This window comes from Molossus molossus, unplaced genomic scaffold (assembly GCF_014108415.1).
Source record: "Molossus molossus isolate mMolMol1 unplaced genomic scaffold, mMolMol1.p scaffold_m16_p_20, whole genome shotgun sequence".
In the NCBI taxonomy this organism is placed as follows: domain Eukaryota; kingdom Metazoa; phylum Chordata; class Mammalia; order Chiroptera; family Molossidae; genus Molossus; species Molossus molossus.
The window spans coordinates 45,459,983-45,475,425 of NW_023425356.1; the positions used below are offsets into that span (position 1 = coordinate 45,459,983).

At 39.8% G+C, this 15,443-nt stretch overlaps 1 protein-coding gene across 5 annotated transcripts in view; it reads right to left on the minus strand.

The window, feature by feature from the left end:
- The window catches only part of RALGPS2 (Ral GEF with PH domain and SH3 binding motif 2), a 118,632-nt gene that overhangs the window by 94,892 nt on the left and 8,297 nt on the right, over positions 1-15,443 (minus strand). For 4 of the 5 annotated variants that reach the window (XM_036272306.1, XM_036272308.1, XM_036272309.1 and 1 more), the window contains 4 exons: positions 11,067-11,189; positions 8,486-8,634; positions 2,335-2,439; positions 1,321-1,371 (listed from right to left, as the gene is read on the minus strand). In XM_036272306.1, coding sequence (XP_036128199.1) covers positions 1,321-1,371; positions 2,335-2,439; positions 8,486-8,542 — 213 coding nt within the window. In that variant the 5' untranslated portion in view covers positions 8,543-8,634; positions 11,067-11,189. Of the gene's footprint in view, positions 1-1,320; positions 1,372-2,334; positions 2,440-8,485; positions 8,635-9,372; positions 9,434-11,066; positions 11,190-15,443 lie in introns of those variants that run through there. The other variant, XM_036272307.1, reaches the window with a different exon arrangement.

The following is a 15,443-nucleotide window of genomic DNA, read 5'->3' on the forward strand; positions in this document are numbered from 1 at the left end:
TTTTGACATAATAACCAGTATCTGGACAAACACTTTGGAAAACAATTTTGAAGATGCTCACATTGATATATGTGCTCGAGTGAAGATATCAACATGGATGCTACTCAACAACACTGAACGCAAAAAGCATGCCAAAGGAGACAAAAAAATAGGATACCATTTAGATAAAAAACGTAAAACAGCCCTGACCAGTTTGGCTCAGCGGTCGGAGCGTCAGCTCCCAGACCGAAGGGCTGCAGGTTAGATTTCCGGCCAAGGGCACGTACCTGTGTTGCAGGTTCAATCCACTGCCCTGGTCGGATTTGTGAGGGAGGCAACCAATTTCTCCTTCTCTCTCCCTTCCTCCCTTCCACTCCATCTAAATAAAAAAAGGAGTAAAACCTGCAATAGCACATATTAAGGGATATATGTACTTGCAGAAAAAATATAGTAAGTGCAAAGGAATGACTCAGACCCACACTGGAGAGTGGCTGCCTGAGTGGGAGGAAGGAAGACGGGGTAAATGGGAGGGAACGCAGAGCGGCTTCGACAGTACTGGTGAGGTAGGTAGGTACCCAAGGGTTCCTCTTCTTATTCTTTATGTCTTATATTAACTATGTCATGATAAACTAGAAAACATTTTCTGCAGGATGACAAAGTCCTGTCGATGTTGCCAGACGCCATGGAATTGTGGTGATTATATGAGGAATGGTTTTCAAGGCTGTATGCCAAGTTGCCCTCACTTGACCCCTCACCCACTGTGAACTCACTGCCGCGCACCGGCCTTTGCCCTGGAGTCACAACGCACTCCAGTCGTTGTTGCCCTGATGTAAGCATGGTAAGTGGTTTAATGTGGGTAGATGCATAATAAAAGTTCATCTCCTTCTTTAAAAAAATACAAAAATGCCTTCCTTGATTCTCTCTCTTTGCTCCAAAATGTCAACACACTGTCACATTATAAAGTCATAAAATAAAGGTGTAAGGGAAAGACGACTGGAGTGAGTTGTGAAACCTGGTACTGTACCTCATTCCCAGTCTCCCACTGAAAAGCTTCAGAGCCCTGGGTAAATCATCCAGCCTCTCAGTCTATTTCCCCTTCACTAAAGCGATGAAGCCAAATCAACGAAAATGATTCCCACAGCCCTGCCTAGGACCCTGTGATGCCAGCTGTGACCAGCACATGAGTTGCCGAGGCCTGAATAATATACAGACAAGTTACATCAAGAGCATTAAACATATACAATTTAGGAAGCATAATTTGAACATTCTAAAACTTTTTAATTTGGGATACTATTATTGCCTATTTTGTATATTATAAGAAAAGTTCTTAAAAGTACTCACATCCGGTTGAATGGCTTTAAATACTGGGACATCCATTAGCGTTATCTGACCCTGAAATAAAATGTAAAAAAAAACAAAAACCAAGAACAAATGACAATTTCTTGTTTGGAATTTCATGATATGACATATATTCTAAATTAAAGTGACATTCTGTACTAAAATATATTATGAATAATCAAATCTTTACCAGAAAAAAAATGTCAATTTATAAGGACTTAAGAAAATGAAAATTTAGCCCTTATACTATTAAATATAAGTATTTTTAATTACCTCACACCTATTCATATTTTCTTGTGAGCCAAACGAGGTAAAGTTAGAAAATAAAAATAAGTTTGAAAATCTGAACATGGTTATACATTAAATCAAAATCAAAACCAAAAATCAGATCTACTGGTTCATGGCGCAGTGTTATAGACCTATCTTACCTATGGCTAAAGATGTAAAACAAAACCCAACAATATATTAAACAACAACATGCAATGACCAAACAGTTTGTTCCCGGATCGTAAGAGTGGTTCAATATCAGGAAATCAATGTATTCTTTTAACAAGTTCAAGGAGAAAGAGAATATAAATAAACGTTTATGTCATTTAAGAAATAAAAATTTTTCTGGATAACTTTCATAATATTGCAATAATGCCTTCAACTTTCATTTTTCAATTTAGAAAAAAGTAAAAATACTTCTAACATGCCAATAAAGTACAGCTGCCTTGGGGAGGTGGTACAGGTAGGGACTACAAAAGCAACGACCATAAAGGCAAGTACTTATTCTTACTTACCAAGCCGAAAGTGAAGTTCACGAAGCTGCTCTAACAATATCTGCAGCGCTTCTTACCTTCCCCGATTCATCCCTGTTCTTGCTCCACCGTTGGGCTACTCTCCCTATTAATTCCCACATCCAGCTTTATGTATTTATTTTTACCACCTCCTCTGCTGATCCTACAAATTCTAACTCAATAGCACCAACACATAAATTATGTGCAAAAATTGGAGACAGGAGGGGGGGAGGCTTACCGCATATTCTTCTGGTGTAACCTTAAGAACATCAAATACCACAGCATCAAAGCTTTTCTTCAATTCAGAGCCCTTGTCACTTAATGATTCAGAACTGCTACTTTTCTGTTAAAGTAAAAGAAAATGCAGCTATTTTAACACTGCCCGTCACGTCACGGGAACCAGACGGGCATAAAAAACGGAGGAAACGGAGTCGAGTGGGTTAACAGATGCAGCAGGCGAGCTGGGCAGGGCATGGTGCGGTCTGCAAAAGCACTAAAGGGTCAGGCAGCTTGAAGTCTAACCTCAACGTCAGGTTTCTAGGTGCCCGAGTAAGTCATTGTCCTGTCACTTTCCTCATCCTGACAACCCTATCATTTCCTACAGAAATGAAAGATTTTAACAAATTCAATGATATTCAGATGGCGGCAAGGAAAGTTAGGAGAGAAAGGTTATTTTCAAAACATAAACTATAAGCCCTGGCTGGTTTGGCTCAGCGGTTGGAGCGTCGGCCTGCAGTACAGAGAGACCCGGGTTCGGTTCCCGCTAAGGGCATGTACCTCAGTTGCAGTTTGTCCCCGGCCCTGGTTGGTCGTGCGGGTGGCAGCCACTCGATGTGTCCCTTCACATCAATGTTTCTCTCTCTCTCTCTTCCTCTCTCTCCCTCCCGCTCTATCTGAACGAAAATGGAAAAATGTCCTCGGGTGAGGATAAAAAACAACAAAAAACAACCATAAACTATATAAGAAAACATGCAGAACCCACTGAAATAATCCAGTATTATTTGTAAAGTGAATGTCTATCTGGGATACTGCACCCGATACTGTCTTCCTATTATGTTACAAATTTAAGTGTTTTCTGCTTTACGTTACTGTTTTCAGTTTGAATTTGCTATTGTTGCTACATGTAGACCAAAAGGTGGCTTTTGGCTCTGAAAATCTTATTTCTGTTCAGTTTCCACTTCCTCTGTATCCCAAGATAAAAACATATCCCACATCGTTTGGCTGAAATGAGAGCATCATCATCGTAACAATATTTAGATCATGCTCTACAAACGGTGGCAGAAAATCAGGCTACAGTTAACGACACACAAAAAAATAACAAAAGTTTCAATTACCAAGGTATACCATATGTCAACCTACCAGCTGTTATACATCACTGTTGAGCACTTGTCATTATGCCTCAATTTTAGTTTTTCCTCCCTTTTGAGAAAAGCTAATTATCAAAATTGTTACAAAGGCAGGGATCCATCATTAATTTCAGAAAGTTCTCAACCATTATTACTTCAAATATTTCTTCTGCTCCCTTCTCTTTGTCCTCTGGTAGCTCCACTACGTGTATGTTACACCCCTGTCACCATCCCACAGTTCCTGGATACTGTTCCTTTTTTTTTTCACTCCATTTTCTCTTTGCATTTGAGTCTGGGAAGCCCTGTTGACTCCCTTCAGGTTCACTGATCCTTTCCTCGACTGCCCACTGGCCACCAGTCTGCTATTGAGCCAATCAAAGTCATTCTTCATTTCTGTCACAATGTTTTTGATCCTAGCGTTTCCTTTTGATTCTTAGAATATCCTTGTTTACATCACCCAACTGTTCTTGCATGTTGTCTATTTTTTTCCATCAGAGCCCACATTATTAATCATGGTTAATTCTCGGTCTGATAATTCCAAAGTCTCTGCTATATTTGAGTCTGGTTCTATTGTTTGCTCTGACTCTTCAGACTATGTTTTTCTTACCTTTTAGTATGCCTTGCAATTTGTTGAAAGCCAGGCATGATTTTTGAGTAACAGGAAGTAAGGTGAATAGGCCCATGGTGCAAGGGTTTGTTTACTTAGGTAGGAGTTACGCTGCGTTTACTCTTTGCTGCTGCTGGAGCTGTCTGAGGGTTCCATTTCCACTAGTGCCCTTGTTTTTGTCTCTCCCACTGTTTGGGGTTTCTCTAGCAACTCCGCCCCAGCCGGTCTTTGCCCGGCAGTTCTTCCAGCGGCCGTCCTTTGCTCTAAGGGGCCTGCTGATGAGGTGTGAAGTGTGGGGCAAGCAGCCTCGACCCCACAATCAGGTCTTTCACTGAGCCCGTCTCAGGTGCTTCTCAGTGCCCCTACTGCCCTGAGAAAGGGGACAGGGACACTGGAGGGAGTGGGGAGTGTGTGTCTCCCTTCCCCCGAGTGGATCAGGCTCTGACAGTGTCCTCGGGGTCAGGAAGAGCAGGACGCGCTGGCATACTTCAGAACGGTCTCTTCTCCCGGGCAGGTTTCAGAGTGGTTGCTTTCCCTCTACGCTGCTGGAAGCAGGAGGGGCTTTTCTCCGAGCTTCACTGTGAGAACCTGGTGCTGAGGCTCCTAGAGGTACGACTCACGAAAGTCTGGACCCCAAGGAGTTTGAACTCTCAAGCGAGTCCGCACACAGCCTCCAGCAGTTGGAAAACTATGCAAGTGTCCGACACTTCCAGGCCCCGCGGACGTCTGCCCTTGGAAACCGCGATTCTCTGCCTTTGCCCCCAGTTGTCCGGCATCTCTGTCGGTTTGCTCTGTGACGTCAACTCACTGACACAGCTAAAAAGAGTTACTGATCTTTTAGTTTGTTCAGTTTTTTCATGTTAAGGACAGGAGTGATTAATTCCAAGTTCTTTACATGCCCGAGCAAAAATCCAAAGTCCCATAAATGTATTTATACATAGTTTTATTTCATGTGTTTAATCTCTGTACCTATGATTAGCTTCTAGGATGTCAACAATATTATTTTATGTCCTAAGATTAACACAGAAGTTTACTCACAATGCTAAGCATTCAAATAGACATCAGTTTAGCAGTATACACTAATCCAGGAACTGCCCAGATAACGAATTATATCTGTCAAGTAATAACCTGGTAATTAAACATGACTTGGTAATTTTCTCCAAGTTTTTAACCCATTCAACACTAGTAAATTAGTCATGATGGTAGTTGTACTGGTCATGAAAATGAGTAATCACCTCCCTTTGTCCTTACAATTACGAGGGATGTGCGTCTATCTGCTTCTCCAAAACCAGTAAATGTGATGGTAACGATAGGAAGCTATGTAGTACTTCAGCACAATGTCCACTAAGAGAATAGTTAGTAATTCTTTATTCAACACAAGACCAAACAAACTACACACTTCTAAAAGTCTGAAGCAAAGTTCACTGAAACTTTCCTGACACTGTAAGCTTCAAGTGCAGGTTAAGAGTAAAAGTACTGCCCTGGCCGGTTTGGCTCAGTGGGTAGTGTTGGCCCATGGACCAAAGAGTCCCGGGTTCGGTTCCCGCTAAGGGCACATACCTCGGTTGCAGTTTGTCCCCAGCCCTGGTTGGGGTCGTGTGGGTGGCAACCAGTCGATGTCTCTCTCTCTCTCTCTCTCTCAACCAATCGATATGCCTCCCCCCTCCTCTCTCTCTCCCGCTCTGTCTGAAGATAAATGCACAAATGTCCTCAAGTGATGATTAAAAAAAAAAAAGTAAAAGTACTGCCCTGGCTGGTGTTGTTCAGTGGTTAGAGCAAGGGCTCGAGCACCAAAGGGTCTCAGCTTCAATACTGGTCAAGAGCGCGTACCTGGATTGCAAGTTCGAGCCCAGAGTCTGGTCCGGGTGCGTGTGGGAGGCAACCAATCGATATGCCCCCCCCCCCCTTCCACTCTCTCTAAAAATCAATGGAAAAAATATCCTCAGGTAAGAATTAACCAAAAAAATAAAAAAAAAATAAAAAAAGTAAAGGTACTAAAACAGGAGAAGTCAATCACTCAGAGAAAGTATTTTGTTCATTCTGTAAGCTTATCACATTACGAGAAACCTGCATTTTGATATGTTAATAGATCTATATTCTAAGAGAAGGTGAAAATTATTTTTATATCTGAAGCCTGATGTAAGTCATTCACTTTTAGGAAAGTCAACAAAATTATTTATGTAAGTGAAATGATTTATTTTATTTAACAAATTATTATGCACAGCTTCCTAGACAAATGTTTCAGGATATATAGTTATAAATATACTATACATATACACACATGAATTTAATGTATTCAAGTAACATGGTTATAAATATAAATATAGCAAATAAACATACATATAATACAAACATATAATAAACTCCCTGTCTCAAGAAGGAAGTAAAGCTATGTATAAATTTATTTTAAAAAGTATAAAAAAGCATTTTTTTAAGTGATAAAAATTTTAAGAATAGAAAAGCTCTCATGTCTTTAGGGGATCAGGAAAAGATGCTCCTGAAAGTATAGCATTTGAAACAGGTTTTGAAAGACAGACAAAATGAATTTTTTGGCAGGGAGAAGAAAGGGCACATGGGTAGAAAAATCGGACACAGGCAGGTATAACAGAAGGAAAGCTAAGGTTTACACAAACTTCAGCAAGTATTCTTTCATGGGATTGTAAATTTCAAGTAGAGGATTAGCAGCAGTTAAACCCATTAGAAAACAAATTTAGGGCCATTTTGAGAAAAGTCTTGAATGGAAGGCTGAGGGTCATTTGTATTTAATTAGGCAGTGAGGAACCACAAACAGTTTGGGGTTTCAGTAAAGTTTAACAGCTGTATTTTAAGAATACTAAAACTGAACTGCAGTCAAACGGACCAAACACAGCTGAGAACAGAAACGCAAGATCAAACTAAAAGGCTGTTGCAACAACCCGGACAAGAAATGAGTGACCAAACGAAGAGGTGCTGGTAGAAATGAGGAGGAAGGACTGGGTCCTAGAGATAAGGTGTGGGGCAGCCTCTAGGGGCTGCCAAGGATCTCTCTGCAGACGCGCCCTTGTGTGATCCTCTCCACTCGAATGCGGGCAGGACCCTGGCCTGTTTCTAACCAACAGGATAAGCAGAGATGATGGGACAGCACCTCGAGGATTATGCTACAGAAGACAGCTAACTTCTGTTTTGCAGACAGACCCTCCCTGCTGTGGGGAAGGTAACTGTGGTGGGCAAATGGTAAGCAAGTTAGTGAGAAATCTAAAGATTTAGACTCAGATGGCCACGGAGATGGAGACGCCATTAACAGAAGTCAGAGGGGCTGAACTATTTTCTTTAGAGATTGGGCAGCAGTAAAATGATTTTGTTTACTGTGTAAGTAAAATGTCTGGTCCATCAGAAATGCTTAATAAAATTTATGAGTGAAGCACAGCTAGAGATAAAAATACAGAAATCATTTGCATAAGAAAAATAATCGAAACCACAGACTTAGAGTAATTTCAATGATAGTAAGGCCCAAGTAACTGTCTGGGGCAAAATGGAGTTGAAGTTATTAAAGAACTTTGAGGCCAAGGTATTAAAGGCCATTATTCTCAAGCTATATAATGAGAGAAAAATAAAAAACATAGCAGCTAGATGTCAACATTAAGGAAAGCAGGCAAGTTTACCTTAGATTTACAGACAAAACAAAATAGAAAAAAAGGTGAGGCAAAGATAAAATCATGAGACATTCAGGAGAGAGGTGAGCATTCAGTACTGTCTTCATCTCCGTCCTTAACGAAGCTGCGTCACCAGAGCAGCCCTCCCAACATTCCAGCCTAATGGCTCTTTAATCTCCTTCAACAGGCTTGGAGTCAAGGGATCCAGAGAGTGTCCAGAATTATATAATTCCGAATAAAAGAATCTTTCTTTGTTTCACTTTTACTATTGCCCTCAAAGTTCATGTAATGTAAAAACACCCATAAAAGAAATTCTAGGTGTCCTTTAAAACTAAACCCTAGAAAGGATTTTAAGTAACTATTATTTGTTAAGCATCTCTTTTATTTTTAATCCTCACCTAAGGATATTTTTTCCTTTTTTTTTTTTTAAAGATAGAGTGGGAGGACAGGAGGGAGAGAGAAACATCGATGTGAGATAGACACATCAACCACTTGCCTCCCGCCCAACCCCAACCAGGGCAAGACCCCAACTAGGGCCAGGGACTGAACCCATGACTCTTTGGTCCGAGGGCTGACACTAACTGCTCAGCCAAACTGGTCAGAGTCATTACCTGTCAAGCAGGTTAAGTGGATACGGATTATCTGGTTTCGAAGATGCACACTGAACATCTGAATGGCACAATTAAAACTAAAGAATGTGTAGCCCCTTTTCAACTTCTGATTTAAATCTATGACCAACAGAGATGCTTGAAAAGGTAGAATGCCAGGTAGGAAACTCAACAAGCAGCTTCCTGCATGTCTCACCTCGGAAGCAGTGGCAGCGGTGTTCACACTGCTTGCCTGCCCGTTCATCAGGTCCATGCTTCCCACCACATCAGTCCCCGACGCCACGTTAACAGCACAGGAGACCGACCGACTGCTTCACGTCCAAGGCCACAAATACATCATTATTCCTGTAAAGAAACAAACAGGACATTTTAAATGTGTGTTTAATTATTATTGGCAGTTTAAGAAAACAAAGCCAGCCTATCCCCATGTCAAGAAATAAATATTTCATCTTTACTGAACTCTTTCATATTTCAGTTAAATCACTAAAGCCAGTTTGAGGACAATCCTGGATGCTATTTTCAAATGGTCAGAAACACCAAATGGACAGTGTTCAATGCATGTTACTATTGTGTTATTCAAAAGCATAATCTTTCACTTATTGTAAGAAAAACTCAAAAACTTTTTTAGGTTAAGTAAATAAAGTGTACAAAATCATGTGGCAGAGCAACACAGGGCATAACAGTAAATTTTCAGAGACCTAAATGACATCCCTAAATCAACAACACTGGGTGAGTTTGCCACGGCTGATAATCTAGTTTACAAAGACATTACAAATAAATAAAAATTAAAATAAAGTATTATGGAATGTGTAATAAAAATACCACAATATATGATATACTTATTCATCTAAGGTTTTAAAATTTATTGAATATCTTCAATCCACTATTTCATTCATCTTCACAACTACCATCAGACTTACTAAGAAAGATACTATACCCACAGAACACAAACACACAGAGCCTCTGAGCACACGGGCTGGTAAGTGAGGAGCCAAGAATAAAACTCAAGCTACCTAAAATTCTGGTCAAATATTCCTTCCACAACACAGTGTTTTCCACTTCATTGGAAGTCAGAATATTTACCTGAGGTTCTAGTCCATTTCCACAAATAGCTTCATCTACCTAGGACAGACTTTGTTCCTCTCTGAAAAATGACAGGAGTAAATGGATCTGAAGGTCCCTTTATTTTTTTTTAATCCTCACCCGAGGATATTTTTCTACTTATCTTCAGATAGAGTGGGAGAGAGAGAGAAAAACATTAGGTGAGAGGGACATATGACTGGTTGCCTCCTGCACGACCCAGGCCAGGGCCGGGGACAAACCGCAACTGAAGTACGTGCCCTTGACCGGAATCGAACCCACAACTCATTGGTCTGTGGACTGATGCTCTACTGCTGAGCCAAACCGGCCAGGGCTTTAAGGCCCCTTTCCCACTTCAAATTTCTATTTTGTTTTTCTTTCCTTTTTAAGTGTTATTTTTCAATTAGAGTTTACTTTCACTATCACTATGTATCATTTCTGGTGTACACCACAGTGGTTAGACAACCATACACTTTACAAAGTGGTCTCCCTGAGAGCTCCACCCCCACCTGCCCCCATACAGACTTACCGCAGTAACACTGACTAGATTCCCTCTGCTGTGCTTTACAGCCCCGTGACTGTTTCTAACTACCAATTTATACTCAATCCCTTCGCCTTTTCGCCCAGTCCCCAACCTCCCTCCCCTCTGGCAACTGTCAGTCTGTTCCCCGTATCTATGGGTGCTTCAGTTTTGTTTTGTTCTTTAGATTCCACATACAAGTGACATTATATGGTATTTGTTTTTTTCTGACTGACTTTTTTCGCTGAGCATAATACCCTCTAGGCCTACTCATGCTGTCACAAATGGTAAGATTCTTTTTTATGGCCAAGTACTATTCCATTGTCTATTGATGAGCACTTGAGTTGCTTCCATATTTTGGCTATTGTAAAGAATGCTGTAATGAACATAGGAGTGCATAGCTTCTTTTTAATTAGTTTTTGAGTTTCTTTGGCTATGTACCCAGAAGTGGAATCACTGGGTCATAAGGCAGTTCCATTTTTAATTTTTTGAGTAATCTCCATACTGTTTTCCAAGTGGCTGCACCAATCTGCATTCCCACCAACAGCGCACAAGAGTTCCCTTTTCTCCACATCCTCCCCAGCACTTGTTGTTTGTTGATTTACTGATGACAGCCATTCTGACAGGTATTAGGTGGTATCTCATTGTGGTTTTAATCTACATTTCTCTGATGATTAGTGACATTGATCATCTTTTCCCATGTCTATTGGCCATCTGTATTCCCTCCGTGGATTAAGGTCCCCTGCCCATTTTTTTTTTTAATCCTCACCTGAGGACATTCTCTGGTTTTTGTTCAGATAGAGTGGGAGGGAGAGAGAGGAAGAGAGAGAGAGAAACATCAATGTGAAAGGGACACATCGAGTGGCTGCCACCCGCATGACCCAACCAGGGCCAGGGACAAACTGCAATGGAGGTACGTGTCCCCAGCGGGAACCAAACCCAGGTCTCTCTGGACCACAGTCCAACACCCTAACCACTGAGCCAAACTGGCCAGGGCCCCATTTTTTAATTGGATTGTTTTTTCAGTGTTGAGTTGCATGCTTTCTGTATAAATTTTGGATATTAATCCCTTATCAGATGTACCATTGACAAATATATTCTCCCATTCAGTTCTACAATAGTTTCCATAAGAGAAATGCTAAGTATCTATACATTAGGTATTTTAAACTATACTCACTTTAAAAACTGAGTTTGAAATATCAGTAATAATTCCCTCGATGCTAAGTTCCTCTCTCGGGATTCAGAGGCAGACTGCCTGTCTGAACCAGCACACTGTTGGATTTCGTGCTCACCTTCTTATCTGGGAAACAGAGGTGACAATGAGTACTTAGTTCACAGAGTTGTGCTGAGGAGAAAAGAATTAATATATGCAAGGCACCTCAAACAGTGCTGACACACTGTAAGTGCGCTATTATGATGCTGCATGCTATCTACTTAATCCACACAAAGCTTAAAATCAATGGAGTCTTCTAATTAAAGAAGACAAAAACCTTAGATATACACCTCCAATGCATACCTGTTGGTGTGCATCACTCAAATCCTAACTGCAAACACTTGAATGAGAAAGCCTCAGATTTGTTTCTCAGATGGAGTAAAATGTGTGCTTTTCAAATGTTTAACAATGATTACTAATGACAGCAGCCTTCACAGTCACATCTTAAATTTATCTTCCTTTCTTTAGATATGTCCTCAGTACCAGCTAAGAGAAAAACACTGTGCCAGAATTTTTTTTTCAATTTTTAAAATTAATTTATTTTTGTTACAGATGTTTCTCCTTATTCCCCCATGACACCCTCCTCCCGATCGCCCTCCCCCCTCCCCAGCAATGTCTATGTCCGTTGCTTATGCATATATGCATATGAGTTCTTTGGTTTCTCTCTTCCCTCCCCCCTGCCTACCTACCCTGAGCTTTGTCAGTCTGAACCCTACTACTTCCATGTCTCTGGGTCTATTCTGTTCATCTGCTTATTTTGTTCATTATATTCCACCAAGTGCCAGATTTTTAAAAAATGAAAAATATATTAGAAATAATGATTTTTAAAACCATTTAAAATTTATTTAGAAAATCAATATAAAAATGAATAGAGCATAGAAATACTTTAACTTTCTCCAATCCACATACTTCATTTTATAAGCTCCACGATCCTTACAAAATTATTAAGATCAATTTGTATTTACACTGCTATACAAAATAAGCTTGAAAACCCAAATACCCTCTGAATGCAACACACAGTTTGCAATGAAATGGTTGCAAATAATTTCATTTCATTCCACATTCTATGCATAAAGATTTGGATACAAATTCATGCATCAATGGTGCCCCCTAGTGTTAAGAAAGAGATTTTAATTATGTTAAAGGAAATAATATACCCTTAATCTACTTTATATATCAAATATATAAATTTTATTACTACTATTTACTGAAAAAGAGGTAGTACAGACCAGGAATTAACATTAATATATTTGTGAACTATAACAGTAAAGATTCAAGTTTCCTCGACCTGCTTTTAATTAAAATGTCATTCAAATTATTCCACAAAAATTTAGGTCACATTAAAAAGAAAATCCTATTCATAACTATTTGCAAATGTACTACATGTCAACCACATTTAATACTGTATAAGGACAACAAAGCCTCATAAGATACCATAAAAACACTGTAAATCCTAAAAAAAAAGTTTATTTTTTTAATATATGCTTCAAGACCTTTCTGTGCTCTGCACACAGAAAAGTTCAAACTAAACAATAAAAATATATACTTTAATACTACTTTTCTTAGCGCCATGAATGGCACAATCATTCATGACTACCAACACCACAATAGCTCTTTTCTTAATTAAATTAATTATTTCCTGCCTATTCTCTTCTAAAACTTCTAAGGACAGTTAATCTGACTGTCTTTTGGGTTTAAATCCCAAAACAGGCATACTGCTCCCTTCTACGCAACATAATTCCCAAACAGGACATCTGAAAGTATAGACAGTTTCTTGTTTGAGGTCACAGAACTAGATTATTAAATTGTAAGCACATTCAGCCTCGTAACTCCCCACCTTACCAATGTATTCCCACGGAGAAACCTAGCTTTATAAATAAATGAACAAGGGGGTATTAAAGTTTAAAGTGACAAATTCCCACTAATTAATCTGATACCATTTCAGAATACTGGTTACATATTCTTTTATAAAATAATTTATGCTATCATAATTAGAAATATTATGCTAACGACAACAGTTTCACATACTCTAGAAGAGTAAAGCAACAATAAGGAAAATGGTAGTGAAATGCAATTAATTGGTGCAATTTCTTTGGAAACAGTAAGACAGTCCAGAATTGATATGCTCATACACTTAGGATTAAAAATTTTAGTCCTGAAAATTCATCTTTTCAAAACTGAAGAAAACCTGAAAGAAGAAAGCTATTCAATTAAACACTATTTACAATAGTGAGAACCAGAAACAACTTGAATGCCTTTGTCCATCATCACATTAAAAATGTTTAGTGTTCAGCCCTGGCCAGGTGGCTCAGTTGGTTGGAGTGTCATCCCATACACCAAAAGGTTTCGGGATTGATTCCCAGGTTGGGAGTTTGATCCCTGGTCAGGGTGTGTATTGGAGGCAACCGATCGATGTTTCTCTCTCACATCAATGACCCCCCCTTTCTAAACATATCATCAGGTGAGGGTTAAAAATAATAATGAGTTCAGGTACACAAGTATAAGGAAACACGGAAACAGGAGTGACAGGTCCAACAGAAACTAAAGCTTCTTGTCAATTCTTGTAAGTTTTGTGAAGAAAAAGAGGGTAAGATTAAAACACCGTAATTGCAATTCAGTATGTATATAAAAGTTTTTTACAGAGCTTGCTTTCCTTTAAAATTTATTTTTAAATAAGCATTAAAGACACATGTTATATGCACTCATGGAAGCCCAGAGGTCACAGCATAAAGGCAGGCTCACTTCAGCACCTGTGACAGCTACACTCTCCGGCCTCCTCAATACTACTGATCTAAGAAAATCGGAGATTAGTCCCAAATTCCCTAGTACTTTGCTTCCAATAATTAAGAGCCATCAAAATGCTGATGAGTAACAAAGAAAGCTTTTTGTTTTCAACCTAATTGATATTGAGCTATTTTGACATAAGTTTAATTTTAAAATGTGGTTGCCTCTTAAAACCATTTCTGGTACGGTACTGCGAGATCACCTTTCCTATTTGCCACTCTTACAAAGTTCAAGCTATTACAAAGGACAGAGAAGGGGCCTGACGTACTCCGTGGCACAGCCCTGCTCAGGGACTCCCCAGGTCCTTTGTCTCCTGCCACTGTTTGTGTTTTTGCTGCTCTTGTCAAATCCCATTGCTATATTTCTGCACTGATTTATTTATGTACCTCTCCTTAATGAACTTTGAGTTCCTTGACGTTAAAGACCCGTATCTATAAGAAGACACAAGAGAAAAACCACTATTTTCCACTCAGGTACATAAACACAATACTTCACCTCAAATTACCTATCTATTAAGTTTCTGTTGACAGAACGAGTGAATGAAGGACAGGGAAAACGGCAATCAAATCACCAACACACACAATATATACCCATTTAAATATAATGAGGATTTCTATTTCCAGCAACAAGACTGGCAAAACAATTTAAAAGTCTTTGTACTACAAAAGAAATTCATAAATGGGGGCTCGGCTTTTGTTCGATACCAGCAGGACAGAAAAGACAACCAAGAGAAGAGAATGGGATTGAGATCCATACACTCTCCCTTCCCACCCCACCCCCACCTTTACTAGAATCAAGTCAGAGGGACTGACAGTCTAACCCCACGAGCGATAGGATAGTCTATTTTTTAAAATGTACACTGGTACAGGAAGATAAGAGAAATTATCTGTCTTGGCTTGGGCTTAACACTGAGGCTGAAGGAGGGCACCCATACATTTGTCTACAAAATGAAAACATGTAATCCTAGACATGCTCCGGCACAAAGAACTTGAATTTACACTACACCAGCATGGTCCAAGACCCTCAAGACTAGAAATTCACATTAAACATGTTCACAAGCCAGTGGGACTCCCAAAACCCAAGGCAGGTGAAGGGAACAAAAACTTGGAAGAGGAACATTCTCTTAACCCAGGTAATGTGAGATTCCCATAACTAAGCCCCACTGGCAAGATCAGAATGAAAATTTACCAATTCTATAAACAACCACTAGAAGTAAAAGCAGGAAATACAACTATTACTGGAACTTTATTACTTCTATTGCTTGAGAACTTTAGATGAAAAACAATCAGTTACAAGGCTACCCAATAGGAAAGATTAAAATCAGCAGCTTTAAAATAAGAAACTGAAAACAAAACAAGGTGTTATGAAAAAGCAAGACAAGCCCTGGCCGGTTTGGCTCAGCGGTTGGAGCATCGGCCTGCGGTCCAGAGAGGCCCGGGTTCGGTTCCCGCTGAGGGCATGTATCTCGGTTGCGGTCTGTCCCCGGCCCTGGTTGGGTTGTGTGGGTGGCGGCCACTCGATGTGTCCCTTTCACGTCGATGTTTCTCTCTCTCTTCC